The sequence below is a fragment of the Sinocyclocheilus anshuiensis genome, unplaced genomic scaffold (genome assembly GCF_001515605.1).
Source record: "Sinocyclocheilus anshuiensis isolate Anshui unplaced genomic scaffold, SAMN03320099.WGS_v1.1 scaffold117, whole genome shotgun sequence".
NCBI classification, from domain to species: Eukaryota; Metazoa; Chordata; class Actinopteri; order Cypriniformes; family Cyprinidae; genus Sinocyclocheilus; species Sinocyclocheilus anshuiensis.
Genome location: NW_015536624.1, coordinates 1,500,051 through 1,517,632, shown reverse-complemented (window position 1 = coordinate 1,517,632; position 17,582 = coordinate 1,500,051). Strand labels below are relative to the sequence as shown.

The 17,582-nt window shown below is 36.9% G+C and overlaps 3 protein-coding genes across 4 annotated transcripts in view; all 3 read left to right on the top strand.

Moving 5' to 3' along the window:
- The window catches only part of LOC107704361 (discoidin domain-containing receptor 2-like), a 34,932-nt gene extending 33,110 nt beyond the window's left edge, over positions 1–1,822 (top strand). The window contains exons 17-18 of the mRNA XM_016507276.1: positions 42–191; positions 1,649–1,822. Coding sequence (XP_016362762.1) covers positions 42–191; positions 1,649–1,786 — 288 coding nt within the window. The 3' untranslated portion in view covers positions 1,787–1,822. The remainder of the gene's footprint in view (positions 1–41; positions 192–1,648) is intronic.
- A 3,106-nt stretch (positions 1,823–4,928) lies between these two features.
- On the top strand, positions 4,929–10,315 carry LOC107653115 (sesquipedalian-1-like). Of its 2 annotated transcripts, none has more exons than XM_016439752.1 (3): positions 4,929–4,953; positions 7,255–7,355; positions 9,077–10,315. In XM_016439752.1, the coding sequence occupies exon 3, from the start codon at positions 9,085–9,087 to the stop codon at positions 9,871–9,873; it is 789 nt and encodes a 262-aa protein (XP_016295238.1). In that variant the 5' UTR covers positions 4,929–4,953; positions 7,255–7,355; positions 9,077–9,084; the 3' UTR covers positions 9,874–10,315. The 2 variants fall into 2 exon arrangements, with proteins under 2 accessions (XP_016295238.1, XP_016295247.1); XM_016439761.1 differs by lacking the exon at positions 4,929–4,953 and adding an exon at positions 6,150–6,199.
- A 3,284-nt stretch (positions 10,316–13,599) lies between these two features.
- LOC107704923 (SH2B adapter protein 3-like) overlaps positions 13,600–17,582 on the top strand; it is a 53,750-nt gene continuing 49,767 nt past the window's right edge. The window contains exon 1 of the mRNA XM_016507984.1: positions 13,600–13,703. The gene's annotated coding sequence lies outside the window, so the exon portion shown is untranslated. The remainder of the gene's footprint in view (positions 13,704–17,582) is intronic.

Genomic DNA, 17,582 nt, shown 5'->3' with positions numbered 1-17,582 from the left:
TTGTATCAGTGCATTGTGTGTTACATGTGTGTGTTTTTTAGGGGAAGTTCACAACAGCTAGTGATGTGTGGGCATTTGGAGTAACTCTGTGGGAGATCTTCACTTTATGTAAGGAGCAGCCCTACAGCCTGCTGTCTGATGAACAGGTCATTGAGAACACCGGCGAATTCTTCAGAAACCAGGGGAGACAGGTACAACTTTACTTTGATTTTGGTTTTGATTTGAAGTGAGTGAATTATACTTTTCATCTGGTGAAGTTAGTCCTTTGATAAAGTCAGTTAATCTGAAGTTAAGTGAATCGTTCTGAGGTGAAGCAACTCGGCCTGAAGTGAATTGAACTGCATTGGAGTGAATCTGTTTGCAGCAGCATTCTGAAGTGAAATTAGTGGGGTTACTGTGGGTCTTAAAAGCCTTAAATTCAGTTTGATCAAATTTAAGGTCATAAAAAATATTTAATACCTTATATGTCATTTTAAAAGTTCTTTATTTTGTGGACAGAAAAACTAGAATCGCAGTATGGCCTAATGTGATTTTTAAACTTAAAAAGGCTTATTTAAATAAATAAATGTGATGAGCTGCTGCCAGCTGGAAGTAAAGCATATACATTTCAAAATAAGAGTCCCAGAGCATTTTGGTACAGTTTGCAATTAAAAGTCCCACATTATGCATAAAATCTTGGTAACACTTAAAGGCACAACATGTAATTTTTCGCCGCTAGAGAGCGCGTATTCAAAATAAACTAAGAATCAAAGGCGTAGTTTGATGACGCCGTGACTGAGTGTGGAATCATGGGCTCAGATTCCAGATTTTCAAATAGTTGTATCTCGGCCAAATATTGTCAGATCCTAATAAACCATGCATCAATGGAAAGCTTAATAAATCTCAATTTCGAAAAATGTACACTTAAAGTCCCCATGAAATCAAAATTAAAGTTTTTTGGGTGTTAGTCAAATGCGGCTTTACCGAGCTCAAGGGCTCTGGCCCGAGCAGATAAAAACAAAACGCTATTGGCTATTTTTAAAAGGGGCGGGGCTGCTCGATATGTCCCGCCCTCTCTTTCTGTTTCAGTTGAAATTACGTCACCACATAGAATAATGCTGTGTGTTTCAAGGCACTTCAGGGGACCTTTAAGACTAGTTTTGTGGTCCAGGGTCACATATTCTAACCCTATATTCTACATCTCTACTTCCTCCCAATACCTAAACTTAACTACTTTACTAACTATTAATAAGCAGCAAATTCGGAGTTTATTTTCCATAATACAGAATAAACTATATCTGCATGTAATTCATTGTATACTCTTGAAGCTTCTCTCTGGGCCGCTTAATTGCTATTATTATTAAGTAAAAGAGTTTGAGATAAATTATTTATTTTGGAATTAAACGGGTTTGTTCTATATGGACATATGGTATTAATTTAATTTGGTCTTAAAAAGGAGAAGTGAAATTAAGTGAATTAGTCTAAATTAATGTGAATTGAACTGAAGTGAGGTCCAAAGTAAAGTGGTTAATTTTTTTCAGGTAAACTCTAATGAGACTGATTGAATTCACAGTCACAGGACGCAAACCTTTACATGAACTGTAACATCATTTACATGGATGTTTTATGTAAAAGACTTCTACATATTTTGCCCTCTCTTTCTCCCTAGATCTTTCTCTCCGCCCCACCACTCTGTCCATCCTCTCTGTTCGAGCTGATGATGCGTTGCTGGAGTCGTGACATCGCAGACCGGACCACTTTTCACAGATTGTATCAGGCCCTGCGAACTTTTGCGCCCCACTCATGACCGACACCTGCTCTACTGAATTAACCTGGAGGAAAACTGATATACAAGTCTTCTGACTGCTCGCCAGTCGCTGAAGTAGAGCAGGAACATTAAAGCCACAATGTAGCGCCATTAGAGCGGTAGAAATCCAATGGAGGAGAGATCTAGTTATGATGAGATTTCACAAAAGGCATTCATTCATTTATCCACTCACATATTCATCTCCTTTGGGACTTTTTTTCCAATCCATAGACAGTTGAGTTTTTTTTTTTTAGACTTCGTTGTTGTTCTTTCCCTTTTTTCTTTATCATATATGTTATTTCTGGGGTTTTTTTTCATTTTCCAACAGTGACTCTTGAGCCTACTGTATATTCTAGGCAGAAAGAACCAACTGGACGAATGTTTTGTTTGTCAAAACTGTGGTTGCGTATCGTTAAGCACTGCTGTCTTTGGTTTTTATTTAGTTTTAGTCTATTTTTGATCCTTATTTACCCCCACACTGGAGTTACTGTGTCTTATGATAGTAAGTGTTGTTTTGCTCTCTAAATATGAATGTTTTTACAGGTTCTTTGGATATAGCCGGGTCAGAGACTTGCTCTGCCTGGATCTAGCAGAACTACTGTTATAGTTAGATTAAAAACCCTTTCGGAGGAGAAGGGAGAGGGTTATAGAGCCAACAATGGACTGACGTGCAATTGAATGCACTGTTTCTTCCCCCAACTTTTAACAGGCCACTTTAAAGTCAGCAATCAGAACAGACCAATGGACCATGATTCATCCGTGCATGTTTCCAAAGAAGACAATGTTCGTTATTGTAGTGTTTCATCAAAATGTAATAGCTTGGTTCTTGGTTAATGTTAAAAAAAAAACAAGAAGTATTTCCATTGGGATGCGTCAAGATGTTCTTGGGGTGAATTTGACCTTCAGCCTCGAAATGCAGATGTCCAATTAAAGAAGTAAAATGGGTTGTTAATGCCATTTCATGTTGGCTTTAAAGGAATAGTTCATCCAAAAATGAAAATTTGATGAACATTTACTCACCCTCTGACAATCCAAAATGTAGGTGCGTTTGTTTCTTCATGGGAACAGATTTGGAGAAATTTAGCATTACATCACTTGCTGGATCCTCTGCAGTGAATGGGTGCCGTCAGAATGAGAGTCCAAACATCTGATTAAAAACATCACAATAATCCACAGAAAAAAAGCAATATTATGGATAGAGGACTCGTATTTTAGCCTGAAGCATCAATTTAAGTTAAAAACACTTTACTGATGGATTAGTTGTTGTTGTTTTTTTTTACAAAAAATGCAGCTTTTGCTTCACAACATGTTAATTGATGGACTGGAGTGGTGTGGATTACTTGTGGGTTGTTGTGATGTTTTTAATCAGCTGTTTGGACTCTCATTCTGACGGCACCCATTCACTGCAGAGGATCCGTTGATGAGCAAGTGATTGCTAAATTTACCTAAATCTGTTTTTATGAAGAAACAAACTCGTCTACATCTTGGAGGGTCTGAGAGTGAGTACATTTTCAACTCAGTTGCAAAGGAAAACACTAAACTTCCTTGTTATTGGCATACAGTTCTACAATTGCATTGTTGTTTTATCTAAATGAACTAAGTCTGGCTGAGGACATACAGGACCAATTATATCTCTATTTTATCTCTGTAGAAGGCACATGATTATGGGGGAATATGTATGTAAGTTTAAAATTTTTCAAAGCACATTTTTCTTTCTTTCTTTTAATCCACTTTAATGTTTTATTAATGCCATTTAATGTTTTTAGCAAATGTTTGTGAATGAGTGTTGCGCCAAAAACACATTTGGTGTACTATGATGTAACCAAGAAATGATATTTCCATCTTTTTTCATCAGTGTGTACTAGTTTCTTCATTCCTTTTCTGTAGTTTGTGTTTACTGTATTTCAGAAATTGTCTTCAAATGTACAGGAGAAGTTTTATTGTTTGGCTGCTGAAAGGTTTGGCTATGCAGGACGTTTTGAAGCGTCCTCCAATAGCACTGGGATTTCGATTGAATGTTGGTGGTAGGAAAGCTTTGGAGAAGGGCAACCACTAAAACTCAATCTCCCAGAAGCCTTTGCTGAAGTGAGCCTGAGGCAATTTCTGTTATTACTGATCAGAGTTTGCTTTTCACTACATATTTAGAGACCAAGGGTGCATGTCCGTGTGAATGCGTGATACTGCGAGTGTGGTTTTGTTTCAGGTGAAATTAAATGTACCTTCTTTTATCATTTAGTATTAAATAACTGTCTTTCATTCAAACCTTTTTATTCTCTGTATGTGTCCTTCATGTACATTACATAAGCAGAGTAGATACTGTATGTATAGTAATATATTGGGGACTAAGGAAGACTTGTTTTCTTTCATCTTCTTATTTTCCATAATAAATACCGATTTTGCTGTATCTCCGGTGTTAATGTGTTGTACTTATACTGAATATTATTTTATTTTTTCTACATATGAGTAGTGCATATATTGTGTGTGTGTGTGTGTATGTATGTGTATATATATATATATATATTGTTTTGTTTGTTTTTTTTTGCTACCACCAATCTTACATTGAATGTTTGACTTTGGTTTGGCTGTGGACTCAGTCACTGAAGTCCAAAGGAATAGATGATGTATTACTTTGTGTGTTGGGCTCTAAAAGCATTGAAAAACTTCTCTCATGGTCTTAAAACCATGGTCATGGTTCTTTAAACATGTACAATGGTACAGTCATGATATTGTGAAATATGGTATTGTTGTAAATGGCAGGCTGTATTTCAAAGCACAGGAGCCTGTTATAAAACTACTGATAAAAACTTGTCATATCATGGTTATTAGGTTATACATATGCACCATGGTATCCTTGGAGTACCATAAAATGTATTTACGTGCATAGTATTACCATGTGATACCATCACTGTACCTACTGCAGTATTTCTGTCAGTCATGACCAAACGTAATTCATATAATCGAAATGCACATATATAATCACGTAACCACTCTTAAACTCAGTATGTGAGAAGAGCGCGAGACTCACCCATTGTGTGAGTATATACACACATCACGCATGAGCGCGAGCAGCTCTGCTGTTACTAGAGAGCGTCCTGTAGCGTCACGTGATCGTCAGTCAGGAAAGGAAGAAGGGAGGAAAACTGTCCAATAACACGCTCAAAAGGCAGGTTAAACATCGATATAATCTCAAAACGACGTACTAGATCTCTTAAAACGTTCTCTTTATGAGTGTCTCTATCTTTGTAACACGGCTTTAGCAGTTATTATACGCTAGAAACAAGGCTGCATTTGATGGTTTAATATCAAGCAAACTGCTCGAGCTGAGAGTCGAGAATGACTATTATTAAGACACGTTGACTTTTCTCTGCGAGTTGTGCTTATTATGCATGATTTTCGTACTTTACGGGTATAAATGAGATTGATAATGTTTTAATTAGCTTTTAACACCTTCTTGTACGTTGTTAAACCATATCTATGTGCTACAGATCTATCTGACTGCATGTATCTGCAGCATTCTGATGCTCACTTGAAATGTAACGTTAGTGTAAATATGTTTTTAAATGTTTATTTTTGAACGCACGTTGGTATAAAACTGCTGTCTGGATCACTAAAACTTTTGCAGTAGACTCTATTGGCTGGTTGGGTCACTGTGTTTTTACTGTGACAGTACCACGGAACAGTATCAGATGGTAATACCATGGTATTTTGACGTGTACAGTGATATTGAAGTTCATGTATCATGGTGTTTACAAAAAACTTGAAACTGTTTCCAAGAACACAGCTTTTAATGCCACGAAACATGTTTAAAACGTTGATACTACCATGGTGCTTATTGGTTCCTTTTTTGTACATGCAAATTAAAGATAAAAAAAAACGACGGGAGAACTTTTCGTGTACGACCCACTTCTGCGTCAAGGCTCCTCCACCACCAGTGAGTACACACTACAATTTTTACAAAACGGGCGCGAAATGCACATATATAATCACGTAACCACTCTTAAACTCAGTATGTGAGAAGAGCGCGAGACTCACCCATTGTGTGAGTATATACACACATCACGCATGAGCGCGAGCAGCTCTGCTGTTACTAGAGAGCGTCCTGTAGCGTCACGTGATCGTCAGTCAGGAAAGGAAGAAGGGAGGAAAACTGTCCAATAACACGCTCAAAAGGCAGGTTAAACATCGATATAATCTCAAAACGACGTACTAGATCTCTTAAAACGTTCTCTTTATGAGTGTCTCTATCTTTGTAACACGGCTTTAGCAGTTATTATACGCTAGAAACAAGGCTGCATTTGATGGTTTAATATCAAGCAAACTGCTCGAGCTGAGAGTCGAGAATGACTATTATTAAGACACGTTGACTTTTCTCTGCGAGTTGTGCTTATTATGCATGATTTTCGTACTTTACGGGTATAAATGAGATTGATAATGTTTTAATTAGCTTTTAACACCTTCTTGTACGTTGTTAAACCATATCTATGTGCTACAGATCTATCTGACTGCATGTATCTGCAGCATTCTGATGCTCACTTGAAATGTAACGTTAGTGTAAATATGTTTTTAAATGTTTATTTTTGAACGCACGTTGGTATAAAACTGCTGTCTGGATCACTAAAACTTTTGCAGTAGACTCTATTGGCTGGTTGGGTCACTGTGTTTTTACTGTGACAGTACCACGGAACAGTATCAGATGGTAATACCATGGTATTTTGACGTGTACAGTGATATTGAAGTTAATGTATCATGGTGTTTACAAAAAACTTGAAACTGTTTCCAAGAACACAGCTTTTAATGCCACGAAACATGTTTAAAACGTTGATACTACCATGGTGCTTATTGGTTCCTTTTTTGTACATGCAAATTAAAGATAAAAAAAAAAAGCAGTGATCAGATATCAAAGGCTAATACTGTGGTTCTTTGATATGCTACTGTATCATGACATTTAGATGCAAGATTATGTGGTACTACCAGAAAATACCATGGTAAAGTGATAGTATTAGATGGCAATACCATAGTATCTTTTCATGCTTCTCACAGCATGAACAGAATATCAAGGAATTTTAAAATAAGAGGCTTGGAAAAGTCACTAATATATATTTTATATGAATATGATGTTTTATCAGAATCAGAAAAGGGCTTTACTGCCAATTGTGTTAACTTTACACACACAAAGACAATGTCTTGGTGACAGGAGCTTCCAGTGCAAAGAAAAAGTACAGACATGCATATAATTAAATAAAATGTAACACTAATAATAAAGATTTGTATTATTTTTAAAATATCTTGTCACATGGTTTTGACGCTATGTCTGATTCATGTATAGTTTAGTCACTTCCACAGACTTTTATTTATGCCACTTGTTTTAAGAAAGAGGAATTTGTGTGTTTTAAACCAGGTCAGATGTGTGAAGTAGGATGTTCCGATATATATGACACCTCAGTCATTGACTTCACTCTATTTTTTAGATCAGAAATGGGATGGAGATGTTCGGCAAGTGCTGGTGTTTTGCTTGACTGTTGGAAGCAGGCCACACGTGAAGGGTTCAGAGAAGAGCTTTGAAAGAAAGGTGACTTTACATCTACACTTCGGTTTGAAAGTTTGGGGTTGGTAAGATATATATATATTTTTTTTTTTGTAAGAAATTAATACTTTTATATAGAAAGTACTGTATGTGTTCAATTGATCAACAGTAACAGTAACATATTTATAATGTTACTAAAGATTTCTGTTTCAAATAAATGCTTTTGAATCTTCTGAGCTTTCTATTCTTTAAAGTATCCTAAAATTATTATCTGAAATTATTTGATAACAATAAAAAGTGTTCTTGATTTGTTTCTTGAGCGGCAAGTCAGCATTTTAGAACGATTTCTGAAGAATCATGTGACATTGAAGACTGGAGTAATAGAGTGCTCAATGGATGACATATTTTTGTAGACCAAAACATGGAAACGAGTTCATATAGTCCAGAAGTATTTTTTTCTTTTCTTGGGTTAACTGTCTGAAATAGGTCTGTGGTTAACACACGTTCATGAAAATGTGTATGTTTTGATGTTCTGATACAAGTACTGTATTTAGGCTTAAAAATTCTGTTTGGTTTTTGTCAAGGGAACCAGAGTAATGGTAATACATCATCTCTGCATGTGGCTTCTGGAAATTCAACTTTGCCATCACAGGAATAAATGACATTTTAAAATATATTCAAATTGAAAACATACTTTAAATTGTAATAATATTTCACAATACTGTTTTACTGTATTTTTGATCAAATAAATGGTGAGCATAAAAGACTTTTCAAAAACATAAAAACTTTAATAACTTTTGCAAGGTAGAGTATGTTCATTTTTTCACAATGTTTGATATTTCTTAATATTTATGTATTTGTTCAGAAATGGCATGTTTTTTTTTATTCAATAAGAGGAATTGTCATTGTAAAATCAAACAGCCTTTGTAGGCAAATAGATTCAAGATGTTGTAGGAAGTAAAACACAATAAAATCTATTTAAAAATAATGTTTTAAATTTTTTTTACCTGCATATATTTTTACTAAAGCGTTTTAATACATGAAGTACATTGCATTTCCTTTAACGCTGTTTTTAACGCCGATTTTTTGGCCCGTCTGTTTACATTCACTTTAGTCATGACTGGTATCTGATATCTGTGTTTACATAATTCCCACCCAAAATGATTGTGAGTGATCGCTTTATAGGCACATGGTAGACCCTCGGGTTTTGAATGGCTGTGCTATTAAATTATTTATATAATTCACGTCGAGTGGCCATTGAGCTATTATTTGCCAGCATGGACAACGGCTGTCATGGATGTTTTGCAGCTCAAAATCTGACTGAACGGATAAATAACAGAAAATGACAGTAATTTTCATTTGGTATGCTATTTTATACAGCTCGTGGATTTTTGTGTTTACACGCATGCATCAAATTCCGATCTGTGTCAGATGTGGGCAAAAAATCGGATTTTTTCTGCCAGTGTAAACGCAGCCATACATTGTCTGATAACTGAGGGAGAATGTGAGCACTGTGTGCTTAGGCGCTGCCGTTCTCAGCGCCGTCAAAATAAAAGTCCCGCCTCGAACGCATCGGCTAAACGGGAAAACTTATCGGCCGATATTTAAAAAATGGCAAATATTGGCCGATATATCGGCCTTGGCGATATATCGGTCGACCACTATTTGTGTTAAATCAATATTATTAAAGTAAAATATTATCAGTATATCTCTAATATTTGCTGTAAATGTATTTACGGTGTCATCTTTATTGATTTCTGTTTCAGAGAACATTATGAAGTTGAATGAGAGGAGCGTGGCGCATTATGCCACATGCAACTCTCCTCCAGACAAGACAGGCTTCCTCTTCAAGAAAGGGGAACGGAACACGGCGTACCACCGCCGCTGGTTTATTCTGAAGGGCAACATGCTGTTCTACTTCGAGGAGAGGGAAAGCCGAGAGCCGATTGGCGTCATCGTCCTGGAAGGCTGCACGGTGGAGCTCTGCGAGTCGGAATCCGAAGAGTTCGCCTTCGCCATTAAATTCGATTGTGTCAAAGCGAGGGTCTACAAGATGGCTGCGGAGAACCAGGCCACTATGGAATCGTGGGTCAAGGCTCTGTCCCGGGCGAGTTTCGACTACATGCGGCTGGTCGTGAAGGAGCTGGAGAGGCAGCTGGAGGAGGTACAAGAAGAAGCCAGATCTTCACAAGCCAAAAGCAAGCCGAAGAAGCACCAGCCGCAAGTGCAAGGAGCAACAAGCTTCCAACCCGCAACCTTTTCGCTACAGAACGCCTCCATTACAGGGCCTTCGCAGGAAGGGGTGTCTAGTAGAGAAAATGGGGTGTCTTGGAGTAAACCCACCAGCGTGCCAAACGGTGTCAGCGAGGGCTGCGTCTGGGAAGGGGACTGTTGTGGGAGGGGGGATGGAGTCAAACCACCTCCGGTACCTCCGCGGAGGAAGACCAACGGCGGGTCACTCGAGAGCCCCGTTTCACCCGGCACAGGCTGCTTCTCCAAACTACACGACTGGTACGGCAAAGAGGTGGCTGAACTGAGAATAGAATGGCTGCAGAGCCAGTGAATGAAATCCACAAGAGACTCGAAATATACATCCGCACACAAGACATGCTCAGTGCAATCTCGGTTAAAGGCATAATAGGTCAAATTCATCTAAAAACAAAGAGAGCATTAGAATCATAATCACTCGTCCACTGTTACTGATGTTTTTTATTTCGTTAAACAAGACCAAGCCATTTTTTAAAGGAACATTCTGTCATCATTTACTCACCCTCATGTCTTTCCAAACCTCTCTAGAAAATCTAGTTTAAATGTTTTTAAATACAGGAGAGTACAATAAATGTTTTATCAACTGTATGCACCAATGTGACAAAGTAAACAGCAATAGTAAATAGCGCAACAGCAATAGTGCAATATTTTTAAAGCAAGTGCAGCATTTTTCATTGTTTTAAAAAACTGAAAGTATGCTGAAAATGTACTCCCCTCATTCCATCTAAGATGAAGATGAGTTTGTTTCTTCATCAGAACAGATTTGGAGAAATGTAGCATTACATCACATGCTCACCAGTGGATCCTCTGCAGTGAATGGGTGCCGTCAGAATGAGAGTCCAAACAGCTGATAAAACATCACAATAATCCACACTAACATCTTGTGAAGCGTAAAGTTTGTAAGCCTGTTTGTAAGAAAAAAAAAATCCAAATAATAATCCAAGTCCATAATCCATAATAGCCACCGATGCATTGTTTTTAATTGTTTTGGATTGTTTTCACTTGTAAATGGTGCTTAATCTGTGCATATTTCTCTCCTGATTCAGACAAGATGAATTTTACTTGTGGATTATTGTGACGTTTATATCAGCTGTTTGGACTCTTATTCTGACGGCACCCATTCACTGCAGAGGATCCATTGCTGAGCAAGTGATGGAATGCTAAATTTTTCCAAATCTGTTTGCACGAACAAACATTTACATCTTGGATGGCCTGAGGGTGAGTAATTTTTAAGCAAGTTTTCATTTTGAGATTAACCAGTCCTTTAATACAATGAAAAACATTGCATTTTCTTTGAACTTTGTTGTGAGTTGACCTAAATGAATCATTGAATCAGTTTTGAATCGATTCATTAGAACACACAGTTTGAACTAATGCACAAAAATGAATTTTACAATCTTTATGCTATGTTTGCTACTTAATTTAATTAAGAGATGCTCTTAAAATAATCTTAACATTCCTGTACTTAGCAGTTTGTGAGACAAGGAAGGTTTGAAAAACAAATCTAATGATGATGTGTGCAAGTCTTACAAACCGATATAATAGCTTTGTGTTAGGAAAAGCCTGACATTTGAGTTTTTGCATGTTTCTCAAGGTTTGATGTTATATGATGTCAAACATTGCTTCTCACATCTCGTTGACATTAAAACTTGCATCATGTGTCTTGATGCACCTTGATGCAAGATTTTAGAGATTTTAAGTGAAAAATTAACATTTTGGCACACAAAGATTTATGACTTTACAATACTCAGATTTGGTGCATAGGTTGTATGGACTACATTTATGGTGCTTTAAGTTATTTTTGGAGCTTGACAGTCCCAGTCCCCGTTGTAAAAAAAGAGCATTCTGGATGTTCAGCCAAACTTCTTCTTTTGTGTTCGTTGAAGCAAGAAAGTGATGCTGGTTTGGAACGACATGAGAATGAGTAAATGATGATGCTGTTTTCTTTTTTTGGATGAACTATTCCTATAAATTCTCGCACTTAGATTCATTTTGGGATTTTCCTAGAACCTCATGTTGAAGTGACTTGACATTTCCTTCTCGTTTGTATTTTTTTGTTTTGTTTTTTGAGGTCTCTTGCATAACAACATGAATTTCCTTTTTCACAATGTTTGTCTTGATAAAAAGACCTGATTTTCAGATTCACAGACACTTGAATGTTAAGTATTACAGTGCCAAAGCTGGGCTATGGCAATTTGTAATCATTTTACAATATAAAGTAGCAAAAAAAATATTGCTTAACAGCACCAAAAGTTAGATGTATCCCAAGATTTCTGGCAGTGAATTTTATGCTGCATTTTACGAGATCTACAATCCAACCTGCCAAAAACATAATTGCCAAAATGATTTCTAACTTTAAAGTATGTAAAAGTGTCTCAGACAATGGACTTGTTTAACTAACCAGCTAACATGTAATCTTCTGTTGATGGATCTTTTTTCTAAGCAGCTCTAATACACGGTTATTCTATTTTAGGTTAAGCTTTGCTATGCTTAATGATATATTATCATTCTTGCCAATAAGCGTGTTAATGCTTTGCCTTGCCTTTTAAAACTGACCAATTATAGTCATCATACTGTGACCAACATTTAATACGTTATAGAATATATACAGACAACTTATTAATGGCTTTTGTAAATGCATTTTAATGGTACAAATTGTGTGCAATCCTATAATCATATTTGGGGAGATTTAACCTATAGTGACACTAAATGGGATACGTGGCTGTCCAACAGATTTCATCTAAAACACTGTGTTAGATTCCACAACGCAAATAGGAAAACACCAGCAAATAAGAGATGAATGTGGATAAATAACTTGTGTATTAACCAGGTACTGATAGTAAAATGATAACAACTGCAATAAAGTTAACTTGTTGCTGAATAAGGTTGTATTGCAATAACCAGATCTGAATGTTTGGTCAAAACGGCCTTTGAAAATTACATTGCGTAGAATATTACATTTGAAGGAAACAAGAATGTACGTTTAATGTTTTCAAATGAGTCAAATAAGGATGAGCATCCTCATAAAATATGTATAGCGTTTTGTTTTTTAATAAAAACGTGAAGTCCCACAGTCTCACCACAAGATGGCTCAGCATTACTGTGCATAAAGGTTTCACGCACAGATCCTGTCATTGCATTAGTTAGAAATCTCCATGTATTTCATTTAATTTTGTATTTATTTATTTTTATTTCATGAATAAAGAATAATAATGAATAATATTTTTATTTAATATGAAGCATTATTTGATGTATGGTTTCTGAAACCCACTGTAGTCAAATTTCCTGTACATTTCTTTAATATGTTGTGATGTGCATCATAAAAAATAAATCATGAAACGTACACTTTAACATTATGCTCTTCATGACCTTTTACAAGGACATGAAAGTAAACATTTAAGTTTAGAGTGGATTGTACAACTGTGGAGTATTTTTTTCTACGCTGAAGATTTCATACATTTTCATACAATTGTATACTATCTCACAGCTAGTAACACGCTTTTAATGGACAACATCATACATTTGACGACGGAAACTTCAAAATCTATCACGTGAAGCCACAAAGTAAGCACTGAAGTTGAAGCTGTTTTTAAAATAAAAGTCCCAAAGCGCTACGTTAAATTGAGATATGTCAAATAGTGAAAGTAGCGTCCGATGATGTTAAATGCTATGCTTCCAACTATTGTAAACATGTATTTTTTACAATTTACAATTATTATGCGTGCAATTTGTATGAGCTATTAGTAACTGACTGACTTTTCACATTTTAGTGAACGGCAAAAAAAAAGAAAGTTATATTATCTATATGTTATTTATATATATATATATATATATATATATATATATGATTACACTATTTTCTGTTGTGAAATATTACGTATATTATATATAGAGATAATAATAATTAAGAAGGTTACAGCCACCACATGGCTGGCTTCTCACACGAAATGGGGCTTTTATTTTGCCGGAAGCTCAGATGTCTCGCAACGTCAAGGATTGTTCGTCGCTTGTCGCTGTGTCCATGGAAAGTTTGTGGGGGGGGTTTTCCTTCCTGAAAGTTAACGCAGGGCTGTTGTTGCGCGCATCCAACATGACAGATACAGTAACGGACATCACGGCTGGCAGGCAAGTCATGTTTAATATTTGTCACGGCTCTCTCTAGCAGCATGTAAATGTGTTTAACAGGATTCAGCATAATCCCGACTCTTTCGGGCCAGAAGTTTCTTTGTCAGCGCAGATAACGCAGAACGTGAGAGTTTGAGTGGAGGGGGGGGGTCTCCCGTCTCTGCTCTCCAGCAGGTATGACACCGCAGTAATTATTATGAAAGTTGGGCTTGTGCATTCATAGTTTCGTGTAACTCATGTATTGAGTGTTGAGGTTATGCGCTGCTGCCTTCCCTCGCAAAGTTATGATGAACTTGACTCTGGCACGCGAGTGGCAGAAATAATCCTTAAAGGGATCACGCAGTTTTACAGCGCGCCTCTGGCTCGGTCCGAGAGATACGTGAATTACGTACGGTTTCTTAGAATTTGCGTCATTTGGAATGGGCGATTAAAGTAAGCATGGCAAAATTATTTGAAGAATTAAACAAAAAAAAAAACTGCACGTGCTCATGCGTTCACGCCAGCTCAGAAGTTTGTTAATGGGATCTATTTAAGGCCGGTGATTAATCCGTATTTTTTTTGTTGCACACCATATACATTATTATTATTATTTATAATAATAATAATGTAAAGCGAGCTTATTTGCATACTCATGCGAAATAGACTCGTGAACGTGTATGCATGACTTTTTAGGCGACTGGAAACGCTGCTTTTACTCAAGTTTATGATATTTTTAAATAACAATAATAATAATAAAATAATAATATGACAAGCTTATTTGCATACACATGAAATGGGCTCGTGCACGTTTATGCAAATAGCTTTGTCAAATATGCTTTTCATTGTCTGTATCAGGCTACTGCTTTTATTTCAGTTTTTGATGTATTTTATTATTATTATTGTTAATGATGATAATAATAATAATATGAGATACACTCAACTGCATGCACATGTGAAATGGGCTCGTGAACATGTGTATGCAAATGAGTTCACACCCGATATGATTTCATCATCTGGGCCTCTGGATCAGTTTGTGATGTTTATGTCAGGCACATGTTATGGCTTTAATACAAATCGTAAATTTTGAAGGACTTAGGTAGCATCTACTGAGTGTAAACTCTTCTTAGTTTATGTCGTTTGACTTGAGAGTGTAAATTTTATATATATATATATATATATATATATATATATGTATGTATGTGTGTGTGTGTGTGTGTGTGCACGCAATATTGAACGTTCATTATATATTAACAAGGTCAGTATGAACTATCACTTCTATTAACTGTACAGTCGAGAAAACAATGCAAACAATCTCATATGAATAGTATTTATCACTCATGACCAGATAATCCACGCCTAAATAAACAAATAAATCTCACATAACCAAATCTTTACCTTTGACTAAACGGCATAAGTCTGGTCCACATCGCAGCTTATTCTGCAAACGCCTACTTAGACAGGAAGTGCTTGTATAGTGACCCACCACATTTTGTTTAGATGCAGGTTCATATGAGATATTTATTGATTAGATTATACCACAATAATCAAAACAAAACAAACTTTGGCAAAAACATTGATTAGTTGTATCTTATAAACCTGACAACAAATCCAGTGTGTTGTTACTACCAGAAGTTGTGTAAAATAGGCAGAGAAAGTGCGAACGAGGAGACTAATTCTGATGCAAAATTCATTAGCTGATTATTTTGTACTTTTTTAATATTTAGTACACTTTATTGGCATGATCAGGGTCCAGAGTTAACTTTGTACCACACCTGGCCTGGAAATTGAAAAAAAGTAACTTGCAGAAAATATTTGTAACAGCCCACAAAAATGTAGTTTGCATATATCAGTGTCCAATAGAGCCATTTAGCTTCCTTAAGACCTTTTTTGTGTCAAGCAGCAGAAACATAAAAAATAAACCATGCACTGTTGTATTTTCTAATGGTTGTTATTTAAAATGATACTCTCATGTGGACTTTGGCGAGTGTTAAGTTTGGACCCTGTGTTAGGGCTGCACGATTAATCGAATGCGATTGTCATGCGCATTTTGATAGTAATGCCGGTTCTGTAATCAGCAGTAAATCATGTGCTTTCAGATGGAGCAGCATTTACTACACATAGCCGTAGTTCACTGACAAACCGTATATTGCCGTAGTCGTGTGTTTATTAGTCACGTTGAATCAATGAAAGCAGTTGAATCTTCTGTTTATTCAGCTGCAGCGATAGGCATTGTCTGGGTTTCTTCTGCGAGGCGTATTTGGAGTTTCAGCGCGAGAGCGCCCTCTGGCCTTTGGATGGAGATTTACTGCTGATCACAGAACCGTGCTTCACTGAAAGATACGCATGACAATCGCAGCTTCTGTCGAATCGCGATCTCGATTCCATTTCGATTTATCGTGCAGCCCTACCCTGTGTGATATTTATAACATGCATCAGTACAGTTTAGGGCTGCACGATTAATCGCATGCGATATTTAACGCTCATCTTCTCTGTGTAGTTAATGCTGCTCAATGTGAAAGCCCGCAGGTGATGGCGATTTACCACTGATTACAGAACCGGCTTTCTGACAAGATGTGCGTTAAATATCGCATGCGATTAATCATCCAGCCCTAGTACAGTTTCAGTTTTTTGTGTCTCTAGACGTTGGGTGTATACGAACTTAACCTTAGATCTTTCGAATGTACAGCCGAGTACAGAGAAGTGCTGATGCTACATGCTCACATATAGAACAGGGGATTCCGTTGCATCATGCGTTCATCTCAGGCTCTAAGAATCCCCTCGTTCCCACACTCGCTGGCCCCTCAACTCCCACCCATAGGGGAACAGTGTGTCACGATGTGACTGTGTGATATGGTCGAAGGAACCTTAAATGCTCTGAGTAGCACGCTTCTTTTGTGTGTGTGTGTGTGTGTGTGTGTGTGTGTGTGTGTGTGCACGCATGTGTGTACATGCACTTCCTTTTGATCAACCTCCTCGGGCTGTGCAGCCTCATAAAAGAGCACAAAGCCTCAGTTTATGCACTTTTCTGCCCTCTTGTTTGGTGTTTTGTGCATGCTGGTGTCAGGGAGAGAAAGAACGGCTATTGAATGGGCTTGTGCCAGCAGGAGAGAAAATGACAAGGTAGCTTTGTATCATGTTTGCAGTCGAGTCAAGAATGCTGTCATTGTGTGTTTGGAGACGCTGAAAGTTTGTCTAGCAGATGCACAGACATCGTTGAGTGCCACTGAGGTGTTGTAATGTGTTTTTGCTCATTTGAAGGCACACTTTGGAATGCCTCCCACTAAGTGTGTATAATAAGTGCTCCGTGCTAAAGCAAGCATCACTAGTGCTGTTGCTCACATTTAGAATTAGGGCTGTGTTCAAAGTTTATGGTAGTTTGTGCTACGGACCTCAAATCAGTTCTAAAAATCTGAATTACGATTTTCACACAGAGGATGAAGAACCTACATGGAAGACATATTTTATTATTTATGGACCACGGGCCGGATTTATGAAAATAATCTCAGACCAGTGAGGCCTACGATCAATCAGCTCCTGAACGAAATGCAAAACCTGTGCTAATTAAAAGATTGAATCCAATATTTGGTAATATTATAGCATAATGAAACATTTGTAAGCATTTTTTTGTTGGTCAGTGATTTTTAACCAGGAACAGTAACAATGTGGAGGAAAAGAGAAAAGGAAAAAAAAATCACTTTTTGCGGGGTTGAAGTAGTTATAGCAAAGTCAGTCATTTTTAGTCCAATCCTCCCTGGGTCAAAATGACCAGAGATTAACGTATTTCTTGAAATAAATTCTAATTAGAAATCGTAAGAATGATTCAAGTGCATTTTTTGGAAAATTCTTGAATAATTTCACAAATATTTTGTTAAAAACATCTTTTTTTAATTAACTCTTTCC

What these genes read in the sequence shown, in the direction of transcription:
- LOC107653115 (XM_016439752.1), top strand. Translation starts at nt 9,085, where the DNA reads ATGAAGTTGAATGAGAGGAGCGTGGCGCATTATGCCACATGCAACTCT.